The sequence below is a fragment of the Dromiciops gliroides genome, chromosome 5, assembly GCF_019393635.1.
Source record: "Dromiciops gliroides isolate mDroGli1 chromosome 5, mDroGli1.pri, whole genome shotgun sequence".
NCBI classification, from domain to species: domain Eukaryota; kingdom Metazoa; phylum Chordata; class Mammalia; order Microbiotheria; family Microbiotheriidae; genus Dromiciops; species Dromiciops gliroides.
This window is the reverse complement of record NC_057865.1, coordinates 271,007,980-271,028,516: the sequence shown is the minus strand read 5'-3', so window position 1 is coordinate 271,028,516 and position 20,537 is coordinate 271,007,980. Positions and strand designations below refer to the sequence as shown.

The following is a 20,537-nucleotide window of genomic DNA, read 5'->3' as shown; positions in this document are numbered from 1 at the left end:
TGTTATTTTCAGGTGGAATAAATGCTAATATATTCTGCCTTCCTCTCATAAAAAACCGCAAATGATTATTTTACATGATTTTGAGTTACTGTTAACAATGGGCCTCATTTCAATCATAATTCATTACTAATGGTAGTAAAAGCTTGAAATTAAAACATTTGCTCCCATCCTCACCCATCAGTGAATTTCAGTACTTGTAAAAGATTTGATTGTAGACTTGATTGTCTCAAAAGTAAGTGGGTTCTTTATATTACCATGGAACCAGTGAATAATTGGTAATTGGCAGTAGCGATTTCAAATCTCTTCTACCTACCTCTCTTTTAGGGGTAGAGGCAGGGAAAGGAGGAAGAAGGCCATTTTGGGGGGTTGCAAAACTTCAGTTTCCACAAGGAATGGCACTCTCAGTACCATTGATTAGCCCACACATTTCACATAGTTGGCATGAAAATCCTGAGTCTTGTATAACTTGGGTGAAGTCACATAAAGTAGAATGAAGAAAGCGGAGCCAAAGGAGCAGGGCATAAAACATACACAGTGGCAAAGACCTGCACTTTGATCACAGGGAGAGATCTAGTCATTTAAAGAGGCAGCGCGATAATGTAGAAAGATCCCCAGTGTGGCCTCTGGGGCTTACAATCCATGTGATCCTGGGCAAGAAAAAGTCATGTCTGGTAAAAACGCAGTCATCGCGTAACAGGATCCTCCATCTCTTAGCTCCAGACATTTTCTCTCGCTGCTTCCCACCACACCTCTGCCTATTGCTCATCCTGGCTTCCTTTATATCTGATCAACTATGATAATTCTAGTTAATTATTTCCTATTTTTCCTGTCGCTTATTTGTTCACTTGTCTCCCTTAATTAGACTATGAGCTCCTTGGGGGGCAGGGACTGTCTCTTTTGCCTCTTACTGTATCCCTGGCACATAGTAGGTGCTTAATAAATGCTGACTGACTGACTGATGACCTCCGAGATCCCTTCTGTTCCCAAATCCATCATGATGATATTTGTGTAACTTAAATAAATGACTCCTCTTCTCAAGGCCTCGGTTTTCTCAACTGAAATGAAATGACCTGGACTAAATAACCCCTAAGATTCCTTAATGCTCTTAATCTATGATTCTCTTGGTGTGGGAATTCCCTGTGCAATGCACATCAGGAACTCACCTATAACTCCGTCTCAGACAGTTGCTTGGAGGACACACAGATTCACTAAGTGACTTGCCCAGAGTCACACAGCTAGTAAGTATCTGAGGCTAAATTTGAACTCAGGTCTTCTGGACTCCAGGCCCAGCACTCTATCCACTGTGCCATTTTGTTGTTGTTGTTCATTCATGTTTGACTCTTTGTGACCCCATGCCATAGCCCTTCTACCCTCCACTATCTCTTGAAGTCTATCCAAGGTCATGTTTGTTGTTTCCACGACATTATATATCCTTCTCAGACTCTGTTGTCCCCTTTCCTTTAGCCTTCAATCTTTCCCAATGTCAGGGTATTTTCTGATGAGTCCATTCGGGCAAAGTATTCAACAAGCTCCAGCATTTGACCTTCCAGTGAATGGTCTGAATCAATTTCTTAAGTACTGACCAATGTGAGCTATTTGCTGTTGGAGGGACTCCTAAACTCTTCTAGAGCCACAATTTGAGAATGTTGCTTCTGGGGTGCTCAGCTTTCCTTATAGTTCAACTCTCGCCACCTTCCATCCTTACTGGAAAAACCATAGCTTTGACTATACAGACTTTTGTTGGCAAGGTGATATTCCTGCCTTTTAGTATGCTGTTCAAATTTGCCATAGTTGTCCTTCCAAGGAGCAAGCATCTTTTAATTTCATGGCTGAAGTCACTGTCTGCAGTGATCTTCGAGCACAAGAATATAAAATCTGACATTGCTTTCATTCCTTCTCTCGATATTTGCCAGGAAGTGATGGGACCCGTTGCCAAGATTGTAGTTGTTTGTTGCTGGTTTTTTTTCTTTTTTAAATGTTAAGCTTCAAACCAGCTTTTACACTCTCATCTTTCATCCTCAACAAGAGGCTTCTTAAATTCCTCTTCACTTTGTGCCATCAGTGGCATCATCTGTATTTCTGAGATTGTTGATATTTTTCCTGGCAGCCTTAATTCTGGCTTTTGATTTATCTAGTCTGGCATTTTTCATGATATACGCTGCATATAAGTTAAATAAGTAAGGTGACAATATGTAACCTTGTACTCCTTTTCCAATCTTAAACCAACCAGTTGTTCCGTGTTTGGTTCTAATTGTTGCTTCTTGGCCCATATACAGGTTCATCAGGAAACAAGAAAGATGATCTGGTACTCCCTCCCATCTCTTTGACAGCTTGACATATTTTGTTGTGATCCACTCAAAGGAACAATGTCCATGTAGTCAATGGAGCAGAAGTAGATGTTTTTCTGCAACTCCTTTGCTTTCTCTGTAAGCTAGCCAACGTTGGCAATTTGGTCTCTAGTTCCTCTGACTCTTGGAAAGCCGCCTTGCTCTTCTGGTCATTCTTGGTTCACATATTGCTGAAGTCTAGCTTAAAGAATCTTAAGCATGACCTTGCTGGCTTGCAAAGGGAGTGCAATTGTTGGGTAACGTGAACATTCTTTGTCGCTGTCCTTCTTTAGAAATGGGATGTAAACTGATCTTTTCTAATCCAGTGCTCACCGTTGAGTTTTCCAAATTTGCTGGCACATGGAGTGCAGCACTTTAACGGCACCAACTTTTAGGGTTTCAAATATCTCAGCTGGAATTCCATTCTCCCCTCTTCCCCCCACCCCCACTAGCCTGATTGTTAGCAAGGCTTCCTAAGGCCCATTTAACTTCATTCTCCAGGATGTTTGGCTCCAGATCAGTAATGACACCGTCATGGTTATTGGTGATGTTAACATCTTTCTTGTGTAGTTCTTCTGTGTACTTTGGGCACTTCTTAATCTCTTTCTACTTCTGTTAAATCCCTACCATTTTTGTCTTTTCTCATGCTCATTTTTGCATGAAACTTTCTGGTTTTTACAGTTGTGTCTCACCCATTAAGGGTTTTCTTGGCAGAAAAACATGACCATTTCCTTCTTCATCTCATTTTACAGATGAGGAAACTGAGGCAAACAGGGTGAAGTGACTTTCCCAGGGTCACACAGCTAGTAAGTGTCTGAGGCTGGATTTGAACCCAGGTCTTCCTGACTACAGGCCCAGTACCTATCCATGGCATTGCCTAGCTGCCAGTGTACATTAAAGGCAGATCTAAAGCCAGGTACTATTGACTTCCAGACCCTCTTTAGTCTGTGCAGATTAATTATTCTTATTTGGCATTTAAAGACCTTCAACATCTGGTCTGCCCTACTTTTCCAGGATGATTACTCATTCCCCTGTCTTACACATTCTGTGTGCCAACCAAAGTGACCTACTTACTGTTCCTCAAAATATGGTATTTCATCTCTGTTTGTCCTTTGCCCAGGCTCTCCCCTTTGCCCACCTTCCTCACTTCTACCTCAGAATCCCCAGCTTCCTTCAAGGCTGAACCAAGTGTCCATCCCCCAACTGCTGGCATCCTCTGAGAAACTCTATTGTACATGTTTTATATTTGTTTATCTGTGACTTTGTAGTTTTCCTCCCCACCCCTGCTTCATTTCAGTCTTTGCATCCTCAGTGCCTTGCCCGTTTCCTGTAACACAGTAGACATTTAGCAAATGTTTGTTGAATGAATAAATGATGATACAAGTATCCCATCACTGGTACAAAGCCAGATCCTGGGAGATTAGGTGAACTATCTTGAAGATAAAGGTTTACAGGGAACCTAACAAACCGAATTGCATTAATTGTTCTCATTAATATTTTCCTGTCCAATTATTTAAGTGAATGCACTAGCACCAAGCAGTTGACTCCATTCCAGACACTCCAAAAATGTGACTAGGGAAGAGCCAAAGATTCATATAAACATTTTCAGAGAATTCTATCACAGCTGTTGCTTAGGAAGTTCAGATACATTAGGGCCCTCAGATGTCATGCAAGGCACTTTCTCCAAAGTATGTTTTTCCCTTTTATCTTGGTAAGCTTTTTTATTTTGTGCTTTTGATCAGAGGAGAAAGCCAGGAAAACAATATTCTCAATGTGTTACTGATCTGGAAAGCCAATGGTAAATAGAAATCCTAGGCAGGATATTGTCATCAAGAAATCATTGGGTTATATTCAAATGGACATTCTTTGTTGATATTTAAACCCAGCTTGATTGTATGAATTTCAGTGGTTTCTCTTTATTAACAATTTAAAATGTTTTTAATGTAAAAATTTCCCAGAAAGTAAAAAAAAAAGAAAAACCCTCAAAGATTAGATAGTCCTCCTACTCCCCTACCCCCAGATAGAAATCTTCCAAATAAGGGGACAAAACCAAACCCTCTACTTTAGTTTTCATTATCTATCAGTCAACAAGTACATATTAAGTACCTACTATGTGCGTGAGATACAAAGATAAAAACCAAACAATCCTGGCACTCAAGGATCTTAACATCCTTGTTGGGGGAGAAGATGGCATGTTCATATATATAAGTGTATTATTTTAGCAACAACAAACCAAGGTGTAAATAATAATCCACAGGCAATTTTGAATATAAATGGAACAAATACTATCCAGATGGTCTCTTCTGAGCTGGTTTAAAATGTTTACAAGAAAGGCAGACTGCTTTAAACTCATAGATTACAGCATAAATACAGGAAATAGCAGAACATGTCTCACCTTCCCCAGTTGTTGTTCCGCAAGAGAAAACGCATCCATGAAAGCCTGGGCAATTACTGACAAACAGCTGTCTATGTGTGGTGTCTTCTTAATATCAAAGACGAACTGTGGGTTCTTCAGGATATTGACCCAGAAACGAAGAGGAAGACTGCCATGAAACAGGAGAGTTTCTTTGTCAGTAGATTTATTCACCAGAGACTCATGATATGTCTATCCTATTCTAGAAACAGGCATCTTTATCTTTTTATTGGAAGAATATGAAGACACTTCCAAAGCACTGTGGTGCTGTGGGAAATGTGTGCCATATGTAGGCAGAGGACCCGGGTTCAAATCCTGCTACTTAAAACCAGTGTGAACACCTTATCTCTGTGGACCTCAGTTTCCTCATCTGTAAATTGAAAGGGTTGGACTAGATAACTTCTAAGGTCACTTCCAACTTCAGACCTATAATATAACTAAAAAGCTGATGACTAAGATGTCCTAAGATTAGTTGGTAGAGGTGGAACCAAAGGGGAGAAACAACTTGAGACGTGAAAGTGACAAGACAGCATGTTCTCCAAAATAATGATAACTCACATTAAAGTTGATGAAGTCATTCCTCATGATGAAGGACCTTGTGGGGTAGGTAATGCAGGGATTTTACTTCCCCCCTCCATTTTACTGATGGTGGGTGGAGGTGGAGAAGTGATTTGGCCATGGTAACACAGCTGGTGAATCTTAGAGAGTTGCCCAGTTTGCCACAGGCACACATCTTGTAAATACAATTATAATACATGTATACTCCCATAGAACTTTAAGGTTTGCAAAACACCTTATATACTTTCTCTTACGACAACCAAATCAGGTGGGTACTTATCCTCACTTTACAAATTAGGAAACAGGTTAGGTATCCCAGTAGGGAGAGTGTTGGGCCTGGATTCAGGAAGACCTAAGTACAAATCCAGTCTCAGATCTTTACTAGCTGTGTGACCTTGGGCTAGTCCTCTGCTTGCCTCAGTTTCCTCATCTGGAAAATGGGAATAAAAATCAGGCCGCTAAGACACTCAACAGCTGTGTCACTGCAGCCAAGTCACTTCCCCACCATTACCACTTCCTTAAGTATCAGGTGTAGGTACTAAAAACTATACCTCCTTCCAGGGTAGTTGTGAGAATTCTGTGAGATGAAATCTGTAAAGTACTTAGAGGGGAAGGGAATAAGCATTTCAGTATCTTACCACCATATTCCAAAATGAATATATGTATTTTTAAAGATCATACTAAAAACATTAGAAGATGATTCTCACAACTATGAGCAGGAGGTATAATCTTAACCAAACAAGAGACAGAAAAACACAAAAGATAAGAGATAACTCTGATTACATGAAAATGAAAAGCTTCTGCATAGACAAAATCAATGTACCTAAGATAAGAAGGGAAGTGGCAGAACAGGAAAAATAAATCTTCGTATCAAATTTCTTCAAGTGTTTGGTATCCAAAACATAAAAACAATAAATACGCATAAGATCAATGGCCATTCCCCAGTAGATGAATGGTGAAAGAATACAAACAACTGATTCTCAAAAGAAGAATTACAAAGCATTCACAACCACAAGAAAGAATGGTCCAAATCACTAATAATAAGAGAAATGTAAATAAAAACAAGCCTGAGATTTCACCTCTTACCCTGCAAGTTGGCAAAGATGACAAAAAATAGCAGAGGTCAATTTTGGAGGGGTTGTGGAGTGACAGGCACACTAATACATTGTTGGTGAAGCTATGAAATGGTACAACCATTTTGGAAAGCAATTTGGAATTATTAATGAAGTGGCTAAAAATGCCCATACCCTTTGAACCAGACTCCATTACTGGGATTATACCTCAAGGAGCCATTGATAAGAAGAAAGTCTCCATATACACCAAAATATTTACAACAGCACTTTGGGGGATAGCAAAGAATTGGAAATAAAGTAGATGTCCATTGCCTGCATATGACTAAACAAGGTGTGGTATATGGATGTAATAGAATATTACTCTGCTGTAAGAAATTATGTATGTGATACATTTAGAGAAACATGGAAAGATCTACACAAACTGATGCAGAGTGAAATAAGCAGAGCCAAGAAAACTACACACAGAAATTACAACCCTGTAAATAGAATGATCAAGTACACATCAAAAAACCAAAAGGGAATTAGCAAAATTATAAAGATCAAGCATAACTAGAATGACATATGAGAAGACACCCCCAACCTACCCCTTTGTGGGGTGGTGAAGTCCACAGGTGTTCTGTACTGCATATACACTCAGACTTTTTCAATGTATTGATCTTTTTTGTTGTTCACACACACACACACACACACACACACACACACACACACACACACACACACACACACACTCTTTCATTGAAAAAAAAGATAAATTCGAGTAGGAAGAGCTTATCATCTATTAGGACACAGAACAGAATACAATAAATACTAATAGATGTGGTAGATGTCAGAAGAAACTAAATGTCTGTTGATGGAATGAGTGATTTATTGTGGCAGTGATTTACAATTTGAATTAAAAGGGAGACAGATTGAAGACCAACACACTCATTAGGAATCTGTTGCATTGATGGAGATGATAGGCAACCAAGGCTCTGAATTGTTTTGGAAAGGAAAGGGCAAACATGTGGGAAGGACAATGAGGAGACAGGATCCAGAGATTCACAATAGACAAAACAACAAATAGTAGGACAGACTCCCTCCCTGGAGAAGCAATGTGGATCAAAAGATCTTGGGATCCCAGACTTAAGGCTGGAAAGGACCTTTGAGATTGTCTAGTCCAATCTACTCACTTTACACGTTAGAAAACCGAGTATTGGAGAAGTTAAGGGAGGAAAGAGTTTTAAGAATTGGAGTGGAGGGGCAGCTAGGTGGCGCAGTGGATAGAGCACCGGCCCTGGAGTCAGGAGTACCTGGGTTCAAATCCGACCTCAGACACTTAACACTTACTAGCTGTGTGACCCTGGGGAAGTCACTTAACCCCAATTGCCTCACTAAAAAAAAAAAAAAAAAAGAATTGGAGTGGAGAGATCTTCAAATTCCACCTCCAACAACAACCATTGCCATGAGGCAATAGGCAAGTCATATAGTCAGTCTATAAACATTTATTAAGCACCTACTATGGGCAAGTTTTGTCTTTTGTCTCAGTTTTAATCTCATCTACAAAATATAGCTAGGTAATACCTAGAATACCTAATTTATTTGTTTTTGGTTTGTTGGGGTTTTGTTTTTTTTTTTGTTTTTTTTTTTTGTGGGGCAGTGAGGGTTAAGTGACTTGCCCAGGGTCACACAGCTAGTAAGTGTCAAGTGTCTGAGACTGAATTTGAACTCAGGTCTTCCTGAATCCAGGGCCAGTGCTTTATCTACTGTGCCACCTAGCTGCCCCATAGAAGACCCAATTTAAAGGGTTGTACCAAGAAGGATTAAATGTAAGGATTGATGTATTTTATAATAATAAGAAGAAGAATAAGAAGAATAATTGATAACATTTACATAAGGTTGGCAAAGGGCTTTACATGTTTTATTTTTGCAAATTTTCTTCATAATAATGCTGGGAGATAGATACTATTATTATCATCACTGTTTTAGAGATAAGGAAACCAAAGTTAAGTAATGCCCCTAATAAGTGTCTAAAGCCAGATTTGAACTCAGGTCTTCTTGACTCAGTCCTAGCACTCTATCCTCTGTGCCAACGAGAGACTTGCCTAGGGTTGGACAGTAAATGAAGGGCGGAGCAGGATTTGAATCCAGATTCTGCATCTTTTACCATTCATAACATACTGGCTCCTTCCCATTTAGGGGGTGGTGATGTAGATGATTAGATAATCACCATGGCAGGCTATCAAAAGTACCCAATAAAGGCCCCAACCAGTTCTATGAGAACACAGAGAAGGGGAGGTCAGATGAGGCTGGGGGAGGGGGAGGGATGGCATAAATGGCTTCATTTCATGGGAGAGGTGACACTTGAACTTGAATGATGGGTAAGGAGCTCAACTACCACCTTCCTGTCCAATCCAGAAGATTCTCATATCCTGGAGAGAGCTAGGAAGAAAATGTCCTTTCAAGATTACAGGCTTCGTCTATCTTTATTTGATTTTCAAGAATCCTAGGAAAGAAATTACAGAGGGTATTTTTTTTATTGTTTTCAAGACATTGATAAAGAAGTCTCAAATGTGCTGTCAGATGGTTGACTCTTCCATTAACCTCCTCTGTCCTTTCTTCTCATTAATATGCTACCCGAAGTTTTCATAAACAGTCAGTGAAGCCACACATTCTTCCCCATCTCCTCCACTTACCTGTTTGTTTTCCAAATATGTACAACATCAGGATCTGTGATTTTTTTATTCTCAGCCTGGGCATCCAAAAAATCAAAGAAGTATTTGATGGCAAACGGGGCTTTGCTGTTGGGCAGGCTCCAGATGCTTCGGAAAAGCTTTTCCAAGACAGAGTGAATGGCCACCTGAAAGAGGGGAGAAGACCAGGTCGTAAGCCAATGGCAAAATCTATGCCATACAAAGTGAAGAGACAGAATCTGAGAATCAAAGCCGATGACACCCACAGCTGGAAGGGCAAAGCTCTTGCCTGTGGGGGCTCTAGATTCAGATTTGGTTTGGGCAAAATAACAAGCCCCGACTCACCAACAGAAAAGTTGTTTAGTCAATAGGGAAGTGGGAAGACTCAAGGCTTCCCAGGCAAAGCCAAGTGCCCAACTGAGAAGACAACCCTACTGGAAGGATGCTTGGTCCTCATTAGTGATATCCAGGTGGGAAAAAGTCAAGTGGAGATGGCAGAGTGGGACAATTTCCCCTCTTACTGCATCTATTCCAAACCTAGGGTCTCACTGTGTCTTTCGAAAACATGCGAGTGTTATACAAAAGCCACACAGGGCAGAACGATTCAGGACAGCAAAGACCGCTGCTGTTCTCTGTGCACTACCCAAATCTACTGGGCTCTAAACAAATTCAGTTCTGTAATCCGGAACAGTGTGGTCAGTACATTTACAGCTACAAGGCCCAATGGAGATAATAATATTTTCCTAGGCTTACTTTAGGAGGAAAATAATCCAGCATGTCTGTTCCTTCCACCAAAAGCCAGATAAGTTGAATTGGCTACAGATTTGGCATTCTACCAGTTTTTACTTCCAGCACTGGCCATGATGTGAACAGAATTCTTAATTTCATTTTTCTTTAAAGGCAGCCACAGAATCCAGGTTTATAACCACTGACCCTTCTCCTGCTTTCTTGTTTTGAGTACAAGGAAGGAGTTTTGTTGCTCATCCAAAATAATGAGTTAACAAAGAAGGATAATTAGACCATCAAACTAAAAAAAAAATACATGCTGCAAACCATGGGGGAAGGGCCAGGGAACAATAGAAGAGTCCCATTTTTAGACACTACTGCATGAATTGGGTAAGTGCTGTTATTTCTGCAATTGGCTTTTTTTTAAAGGAGGGAAATAAAGAAAAGGCAATATATACAATTTTAGCTTTCATCTTGCTTTGCTAAAAGTCACTAGGGATTTATAACATTTTCACACATCAGTAGAAATTAAGTCAAACACATCATAAGCCCCTTGGTAGAGGTAAAAGCATTCCCAGGATGCTTAGTGTACCTTGGTTGACAGCAGCTTTGTTAAATACATTTCCTTTACTTTAAACTTGTGCTTCCCTCGGTGTCTCTTGCCTTGGACATCTTGGAATGCTTCCGAGTCTGGTAAAATCTACAGAAAGAAGACTTGATGGGTTAAACCCCAAGTGGCCATTCACTCTTTAAAATAAAAAATAATGATTTTGTGTTTATATCCTCTATAGTTCCTTTCATCTATACCATCTATAGTTCCTAGTTTATCCCTCCCCATTCTCAAACCCAGAGACTTATTCCTCACAACAAAGAATAAAAAGAGAAAAAAAGGTGAGCAAAATTAACCAGCTCATCCAAAAAGAAAAATAAATTAAAATGGCCGGTCTTTCCACATTTCTCTGTATTCATCATATTCATTGTTTCTCAAGGCACAGGAATAGATTATTAACATTCACATGCTGTTTAGCCATTCCCTAATCAATGGACATCTACTTTGCTTCAAGTTCTTTTTGTTGTGCCAAAAAGGGCTTCTATAAAAAAGGGAAATGTGATACTTGTGCTCCCTAGAAAAGAAATGGAAATCTGGGAATTGTCTAATAGGCATCCAGGGATTTAGGGGACAGTAGATTTTGACACAGTTCAATAAAAAGTTAAATAGGATGCCATGAACCAAAATTATATGGGTAATGTCACCGCAGGAAGTAGAGGAAGCTCTCAGAAGTGAAATCCTGAAGACCCAAAAAGGGAATCTCGAAGAGGGAAAGGAAGGGTCATGTACAGAGAATGATGTGGTTGCATAGGGAACTCGCCAGGTAAATGAGATCATAAGCATGAATCTTCTCAGAAAGGGCAATTAGCAAAGGATGAGTATGACTGCGTGGCACCATCTTGTCAGAAGAGTGCCAATGGTGCTAGGCTGTAGGGTAGATTGAAGTTGGCACAGAAAGCTCAGGATAAAAAGTGGGGAATTTTTGTTATAGTGAGAAAAAAAGGCAGCTGAAAAAAGGTACAGGACCGCTGCTCAGGGCGGGCAGACGGAAGGATTATAACTGATGACTGAGAGCCGCTCAATCCTGATTTTGCTTCTGTTTTCTCTCCCAGGGAGAATGATCTTTGGATTAGAAAGAACAGAGGAAAAATGGCTAATAACCAAGATAAGAGAAAGTAAGCTGCCCTTGCTGAGTTCAAATCACTTAGCCTAGATGAACTACGTCCTAGGGTAGCGGAAATTGGCAGATGGGATTGCTGAGCCATTGTCAATGATCTATGAGAGACCATGGAGAGCTGGAGAGGGGCGGCAGGATTACAGAAAGCAAATGTTCTCTGGAGCCTCAAAAAAGGGAGGAGAAAGCAGCCTGTAAGCAATAGGCCATTGAGTTGGTCTTTGATTCTTGGCAAAATTCTAGAATGTATTCAAAGGGACTGCTAGGGATTATTTAGAGAAAGAAGCAGCAATCACAAGTAGCTCGACTGGCAAAAAGAGAGAGCATGCCACATTAACCTTCTTTCCCTTTGAGAATGCTATAGATGTAATCTTTCTAGATTTTACCCAGAATTTGATAAAGTTCCTCACGTTATCCTTTTGGGGAAGATGAAAAGATATCATTCAGTAGATTTGGAACAGATTGCAAGGGGGAAACTCAGACTCAAGTCATTAATGATTTAATGCCTTCTTGGAAGGGGGTCTCCAATGTTCCTAGAGAATTTGTGCTTGGCCCTATGTTGTTTTGTATATTTACAAGTGACTGGATGAAGCATTGATTGTATGCTTATCAAATCTGCAGATGACAGAAAACTAGGAAGAAAGGCTAACATCCTAGATGACAGAATAAAGATTTTAAACCTTAACAGACTAGGAAAATGGACCTCATCTACAAGATGAAATTGAATAGAAATAAAAGCAAAGACTTACATTTAGGTTTTAAAAAAAATAAACCACACAAGTACAAGATGGAGGAGGTATGGCATCTTGAAAAAGATATGGGGGGTTTAATGGGCTGCAAGCTGAATGAGTGAGGAGAGCAATATGGCAGCCAAGAAAGCCAACGTGACCCTTAGACTACATTAAGAGAGTTATTGTATGTTGGAGGTGAAAGTCTCCCTCCTGCACTCACAGCTCTGGGCATTTCCTCTGGCTGTCCCCCATGCACGGAGCACTCTCCTGTCTCATGTCTACCTCTTAGCTTCCTTCAAGTCCCAGCTAAAAGCCTTTCCCACTCCCCCAGGGCCTAGTGTTTAATTGGTTCTGTATATGGCTTGTTTGTGTATAGTTGTTGGCATGTTGTCTCCCCCATTAGTCTATGAGCTAGAGAGAAGGGACTGACTTTTGCCTCTCTTTGTATCCTCGGTGCTTAGCACAGTGCCTGACACACAATAGGCACTGAATAAACGTTTACTGGCTTCCTGGTTAGACCACATCTGGCACACTGTTCTGGGTGCTCCATTTTAGGAAGGACGTGGATACCTGGGAAAATGTCAGAATGTGGCAAGTAGGAATGGTTAGGAGCCTTGAACTTAAGTCACAACAAGATCCGCTGAAGCATTTGAGGAAGCTAAGCCTGGATAAGGCCCTTTAGTGAATTTTCCCCTTCTTAATCTCCAATTCTTCAAATCCCTAGGCTTCCTTCACTATCTCAGCTCAAGCACCACCTCCAACAAAAGGCCTCTTGAGCTCTTTGGTTGTTGGTGCTGAAAATACTTTGTGTACAATTACTCCTTTAACCAGCCTTCCATTAGAACATAAGCTTTTCAAGGACAAAAAGGCTTTCCTTCTTGTCTCAGTATTTTTAGTCCTTGGTCAACTGAATTAAGAGGAATGTGATAGGTGCCTTCAAAGGCTGTCCTGACACACAGGTCTTATTCCATCTGGTCCGAGGGAGAATTAAGATCCATGGACAGGAGTCACAGAAGGATGAATTTAGACTTGACAGAAGGAAAAGCTTTCCAAAAATTCAGCCTATTCCAAAATGGAGTCGGTTGCCTAGTATGGTAGTGAGTTCATGCTCCATGGGGGTCTTCCAACAAAGTCTGGGTGACCACTTGATGACCACAGGCCCAAGTTTGAATCTCAACTCTGCCCCTTGGTACCTGGTATGACCTTGGACAAGTCACTTGGGTCTCAGTTTCCATTTGGAAAATGAGGAATTTGGACTGGATGAGCTCTAAGGTCCCTTAGCTCTCTGTCGGCCTGTGTCCCCATCTGTAAAGCGTTGGGGGAGTGGTTTAGATGACCTCTAGGTATATTCTGTTTTGTCTGATCTTTTGATGGAAGGCAAGAACAAGAAAAAACACTTATTGTCTACCTGCTGTGTACTGGGGGCTATCCAGGCACTAAAGAAATAGGAAGTTTACAAGAACATGATTCCTGTCCTTATGGAGTTTACAAGCCAACAGACCTAGCAGGAACCATGTCAGAGAATTCTGTCTGGGTCAGTGGACCAGAGATGTAGTGCCTGGCTTCCTTTGTAATCTTATGGATTTTATATTATACATCTAGAAATATTACTCTGAGAGGGGGTCCACAGGCTTCACTGGATTATCAGAGGGGTCCAGGACACAAAAAGGTGAAGAACCTTTGAAAGTCCAACCTGCTTATTTTACTGATGGGGAAACTGAGGCTCACGGGAGTGAAAATGACTTGGCTAAAGTCACACAGCTAGCTGATTGGCAGAACAAGAATTCAAGCCTAAGTCCCAGTGACCACAAATCCAGCATTCTTCTTTACATCCCCCAGGACCCTTCTTTAAATTTCCATTAGCTACCAGCACATGGCAAGCCCTTCAATATTATTTATGTATCTATCTACTCATTAATTCATTTATTTTGCGGGGCAACAGGGGTTAAGTGACTTGCCAGGGTTACACAGCTAGTAAGTGTCAAGTGTCTGAGGCCGGATTTGAACTCAGGTCCTCCTGAATCCAGGGCCGGTGCTTTATCCACTGTGCCACCTAGGTGCCCCCTGCTCATTTATTTTTAAAAAATATTGTCCGGGGGGGGGGGCAGCTAGGTGGTGCAGAGGATAGAGCACCGGCCCTGGATTCAGGAGGACCTGAGTTAAAATCCGGCCTCAGACACTTGACACTTACTAGCTGTGTGACCCTGGCAAGTCACTTAACCCCTGCTGCCCCGCCAAAAACAACAACAGCAGCAGCAATAAAATAAATGAACAATTGAATGAGGTATCTGATTCAAGAGTGAGCACAGATAAACTCACCAAATGACAGTGATGTTCGGAGTATTCCACATCTGAAAGACAAGGGAAGAAAACAAATCATTAACGAAGAAAGTCACTGGCCAATTGGCTAGCTCAGAAATGACCGACCGTTATAAAGAGAAGGTGACTTGAACATTGCAGGTGTCCAGGGTGTGTCTTAATAGATCTAAGGATTCCATACTAGCAAACAGCTTTCCCAAGGGCACCAGACACTTACTTTTCAGGCACATGAGAGATTTTTTCTTCTAAAAATGCAATAAACCCTTCATTTCACTGTATGGGCAATCCTCTACAACATGCCTGTCTTTCCCTGTGGTTAACTCAGGTAAATTAATGTAGGTTAACTCATATTGAAGGGGGCAGCTAAGTGGCACAGTAGATAAAGCACCAGCCCTGGATTCAGGAGGACCTGAGTTCAAATCCGGCCTCCAGACACTTGACACTTACTAGCTGTGTGACCCTGGGCAAGTCACTTAACCCTTATTGCCCTACAAAAACAACAAAACAAAAACTCATATTGAGCTTAGAAAGAAATGTAATACTCCTTATAACAGACTTTATAATAATAATAACGATAATAATAATTATTATTAACAACAATTAACATTTATATTGTTGTTCGGTCATTTTCAGTCATGTCCAACTCTTTGTGACCCCATTTGGGGTTTTCTTGGCAGAGATACTGAAGTGATTTGCCATTTCCTTCTTCAACTCATTTTACAAAGGAGGAAACTGAGGCAAACAGGGTTAAGTGACTTGTCCAGGGCTACCCAGCTAGTACATATCTGAGGCAGGATTTGAACTCGTGTCTTTCTGACTCCAGGCCTAGTGCTCTATCTGGTATACCACCATCAAGCTTTAAGAAAACTTTTTTGAGGGGCTGCTAGGTAGCACAGTGGATCAAGCATGGGTCCTGGATTCAGGAGGATCTGAGTTCAGATTCGACCTTGATACTGGCTGTGTGACCTTGGGCAAGTCACTTAGCCCTCATTGCCCCCACCAAAAAAAAAAAAAAGGCAAAAAAACCCCAAAACAAACAAGAAAACTTTTTTGAGAAAAAGCATTTTTAAAAACTTTTAAGAAAACTTTAATGGAAATTTACCATAGGAGACTATCTTAACTAGATAACTAAAGGTGTTTCTGAACTCCTAAGTCCTCAGAAGAGATGCTGCCAAAGAGTGATCCTCCCTTTCTTGTGATATTTCATGCCAGTGAACATACTTGTTTGTGGGATCATAGATTTAGAGAGTGATCTCTAAGGTCATCCAACACAGAGATGTTAAACCTGCGGCCTGCAGAGTCCCCCAATATGGCTTGAACCAGATTCAAATGTAATTGGAAAATGTTTAACAAAATAAAACTATAATACACCATAGATAATGTTAATCTGTGGTTTTCTTAAGTCAATATAAGACACTCAGGGATCTGTTTCTATCTGAGTTTAACACCCCGGATCTAGTCTTCAATTTAGAGACTTTCAGCAATTTGCCTGGGGCTATAAAGGTCCTAAACAACAGATTTAAATCCAGTTCCTTTGGCTCCAGCCAGTGATCTTTCCACTGTACCAGCAGCTCTGTTGTTTTTCCCTAAATAGCCCAACATATCAAGTCCCCAGAGAGCCTTGGTTTGCGATGATTAGCTATATGGGTGTGATTTTCTTCCCCCTTCCCAGGGTCTGCATTTTAAGGCTGTTTCCAATGGAGAAGACAGAAACCCAGGAGTACATCCAGAGGGCTTCAATAACTATTAATTATTATTAGCAAACAGCCTTTCTAGGGGACTAAAGTCAGGTCTTAGCTGGAATATACCAGCTCTAAGGAGGATAGATTTGGGGGGGGGGGGTTAATTGAGAAGCAACACAGCATGGCGGGCTGGAGGGTTGGCCTTGGATTTGGGAAGACCTTCCTTGGACACTTGCTAGCTGTGTCAACTTAGGCAAGTCACTTAATTTTTCTGCACCTGCTTGTTCTCTAAAATGAGGGAATGGGCTGACCACTAAGCCCTCTTCCACTTCAACATTTATGAGCCCCCTTCAGCAGGGAACTACAGGTAGAAATCTGGCCTCAGAGCCAGGAAAACCTGGGCTCAAGTCCCCTTGTGACATGTACTAGTTTGTGTCACTTAGGGAGCTGGGAGTTGGGGGAGAGTTTCCTGATTGTGTCAATGAAATCATAGACCTGGTTGCTATCTTTTATGACCTAGAGGATTCCAAAGGAATGGAACCTTATCACATGGGATCTTCTAGCCTCGGGTCCTGAGGGTATGGGAGCAGGGCCCAAGTAAGCCCTGTTCATTCCGGCCCTAATAATTTCCTACAGGGTGGGTTGGAGAGAGTGGCACATTCCATTTCCTCGGAATCTCACAAATGCTAGCGCATCTGCACAAGTGGAAATTCTATTTTTAATAGAATTTCCCAAGGCAATTATCTGGCTTATTCAGTAGTTACAGGGCCTCTGAGCTTATCTACCTTCTTCCTGCTCTGGTCACTAGAATAACTTCCAACATCCTCCAAAAACAAAACAAAAAACACCAAACCAAACCAAAGCAAAGCAAAACCAGTGACTAGACCTGAGATTTCAGCTTGAGGATGGTCCTGAACAAGAGGCAGTCTAGTAAAGTGGTTAGAGACAGCCTCTGAGTCAAGTCTTGCCTGTCACATGCTGACTGTGTGACCCTGGGCAAGTCACTTGCCTCTCAGGGGCCAAGTCATTAAGTCTATCAATTGCATAGAGAGTGGTGAACTGCATTTGTAGAAGGAATGTCTTTATTGGGAATTCCCTAAAATCAATGAAATCAGCAAATTAGATAATATTAATAGGGGCAGCTAGGTGGCGCAGTGGATAGAGCACCGGCCCTGGAGTCAGGAGTACCTGAGTTCAAATCTGGCCTCAGACACTTAACAAGCTGTGTGACCCTGGGCAAGTCACTTAACCCCAATTGCCTCACTAAAATAAATAAATAAATAAATAAATAAAAATTAGATAATATTAACAATAATTCTCAAAGAGGTGGCACAGAGGCTGGAGAGCCAGCCCCACTCAAAGTTAGAAAGATCCAGGTTCAAGAACTGCCTCTCACTCATTCAGGCCGTGTGACCCTGGGCAAGTCACTTTAACTCCCTCAGTGCCCTAGGCAACACTCTAAGACATAGATTTTGGACAAAATTCTGAGCTGTGTTGGTGGAAGGAGTTTCTTCACTGGGAATTCCTGATCCCAATGAAGTCATGGATGTACTTTTTTTAGGAGAAAGAAAGTAAAAAGAGAAGGGAACAGAGGAGGAGAGGAGAGGAAAGAAGGAAAGGAAGAGGAAGAGAAGAGGAAAGGGGAGAAGGAAAGAATGGAGGAAGGAAGAGGGGAGAAAGTGAGAAAGGGAGGAAGGGAAAAGAGGAAGGAGAAGGTGGGAGGACTGGAAGAGGGAAGGAGGGAGGAGAGGAGAGAAGGAAAAGGAGGAAGAAGGCAAGAGGAGGAGGAAAGAAGAGAGAAGAAAGAAGGGAAGAGTGGAAGAAGGGAGGAGAGAAGAGGAAAGGAGGTGAGAAGCATTTTCCTTGGCAATGTCTTGAAGGAAGTTGCAAGCAGATGAAGTGTTGGACTTGGAATAAGGAAGGCTTGAGTTCAAATGCTATTTCAGACATTTATTAGCAATATGATCCTGGGCAAGTCACTTAATCTTTTTTTGCCTCAGTTTCCCGATCTATAAAATGTAGATAATAATGGCACCTACCTCTCAGGACTATTGAGAGGATCAAATGAGGTGTAAGATACAAAGTGCCTTAAACCTTAAAGCACTGTATAAATATTCAATAGTAGTGGTGGTGGTGGTAGTGGTAGCAGAAGTAGTAGTAGAAGTGGTAGTGGCAGTGGTATCATAATTCCCCCCCCCCCCCTACCATCACTATTACTTTTCTTGCTGCTGCTATTCCTATCTCTTCGTTTTAAATGGTGTTATTACTTCGGTTTTTCTTTGGGCCTCATTCCCCGGATTTTCTCAGAGGCATTCGATGGCCCACAGGACTTCCCTCAAGTTTCTCTGTAGACTCATAGTAACAGCAGAAGCCCCATTTGGGACTGAGGTGAACAGTTAAATTTTTCTTGAGACCACAAAGGCCCCCACACCCAACACTGCCCTTGTTACCTGATGTAAAGTTTGATAGCTTCTTGAAGACACTGATGGTAGAACCGTTTGAAATCTGAAAGTAAAAAAGGAAGAGACGGCTCAGTATACAGGTTGGAAGTAATTAATCCAAGAATCCCAGAGCTCACCAGGCCCTGAGAGGAAGCCCGGGACAGAGGACTCCCGGAGCAGGGACTTGGTGGTTTTAGTTTTGGCATTTGTTGGGACTAACAAAACGAGCCAGATGTACATGGAATGGATGATTCGATTTCAATGAGCTTCCTCTGCTTCTGGGAGGGGAGGTGCTCTCTAAATCATCTTAGACAGATAGGAATCTATCTTCTTTAAAAAAAATAATTATGGGGGAAAAAACAAACTCCTTCATTCTTATATGACCTAAGTCATAGACCTATGTCAAAAGCAAAGGTTCTTAACTTGGGGTCCACAGATTTCCAGGAAGTTCATACACTTGGATGGGGAAAAGAAATGAATTCATTTTGGTACAATGGGCTTCCTTTGTAATTCTGTGTATTTTACGGATTCTAAGAAGGGGACAGACTCCCAAAGGGGACCACACACAAACACAAACACGCAGAAAAAGTGAACAATTTCAGTCTACAGGGACAACAGTTGCACAATGTCTGAGGACATGGGGACGATGTGGCAGCTGAAAATTGCATTTAAAGTTGCTAGAATTCTTTTAATAGAAATTTCAGAAAGGCGGGGGGCTTCCGGGCAGAGCATATGAATGGAAAGGATTAGAAATAGTCCATCTTTTGGCAAAACTCAGTTACTTTGAGTTGACTCTTAAATGCTAGTAAATCATCAACAGGCCAGGTAGTGGGAAAACCTGCCTTTATGGAGCAGAAATGAACCCTCCAGCCCCCCTCCCCCAACCCCGCCCCCAACAGCTACTTTCTGGCCCTTGTGGCTGCTGGCACTCACACACACAGATGCCAGTTTCACCCTGAACCATATGGTGAGGAGTTGGCTCCTGAACTTGGATGAAAATCTGGGCCCTCTGTGAGGCTTCCCCATCCCCCCTCCTCCCCCTGCAGTATATCATCTCCTTCATTTTAAATCTCATTATTTTGTGTAGTTAGCATGGCGGCAAGCCTGGGTAACTTTTATTAGCGTATGGATTCTATGTATTCAGACTCCAAAACAGTCATTCCATGATGAACTCTGTGTTGTTTCTGAAGCTCTTTTGGCTTTTAATTTTTATCCAGGAACCAAGAGACTCGTTCAGTGTGCTACCTGGGTCTGCTTTGTGTGGGGGGAGCTAAAAGAGATAGAGGCAGGACTATGTGTAGACTCTTAGTCACAATCCTGGGGCAGCAAGGTGGATTGAGCACTGGGCTTAGAATCAGGAAGACTCATCTTTTTGAGTTCAAATGCAGCCTCAGACACAGGGTGACCCTGGTTGAGTCACTTCACCCTGGTTTCCTCATCTGCCAAATGAGCAGGAGAAGGAAATGGCAAACCACTCCAGGATTTGGGGGGGCAGGGCACGGGGCAATGAGGGTTAACTGACTTGCCCAGGGTCACACAGCTAGTAAATGTCAAATGTCTGAGGCCAGATTTGAACTCAGGTCCTCCTGAACCCAGGGCCAGTGCCACCTACCTGCCCTGCACTCCAGGACCTTTGCCAAGAAAACCCCAGATGGGGTCACTGAGAGTGCAACATGACTGACTGAAAAACTACTCAACAACAATTGTGCGGCAGTTTTTCCTGATGTCAAGCCTAACTGGTCTCTTTGCAACTTCCCTTTACCAGTCTGGGTTCAGGTCTTGCCCTCCCTCACATGACAGCCCCATAGCTACCTCCCTGAATAGTCTCTATTCTCGGCTAACTGTGGCTAACCCATTTTCATATGACTTGGACT

General features: G+C 41.7%; 1 protein-coding gene across 2 annotated transcripts in view; it reads right to left on the bottom strand.

Moving 5' to 3' along the window:
• Positions 1 to 20,537, bottom strand: part of PLXNC1 (plexin C1) — a 234,047-nt gene that overhangs the window by 4,371 nt on the left and 209,139 nt on the right. For both annotated transcript variants that reach the window (XM_043968236.1, XM_043968235.1), the window contains exons 24-28: positions 18,673 to 18,727; positions 14,541 to 14,572; positions 10,359 to 10,466; positions 9,044 to 9,207; positions 4,723 to 4,870 (exon numbers count right to left, since the gene is read on the bottom strand). In XM_043968236.1, the coding sequence (XP_043824171.1) occupies positions 4,723 to 4,870; positions 9,044 to 9,207; positions 10,359 to 10,466; positions 14,541 to 14,572; positions 18,673 to 18,727 (507 nt within the window). The remainder of the gene's footprint in view (positions 1 to 4,722; positions 4,871 to 9,043; positions 9,208 to 10,358; positions 10,467 to 14,540; positions 14,573 to 18,672; positions 18,728 to 20,537) is intronic.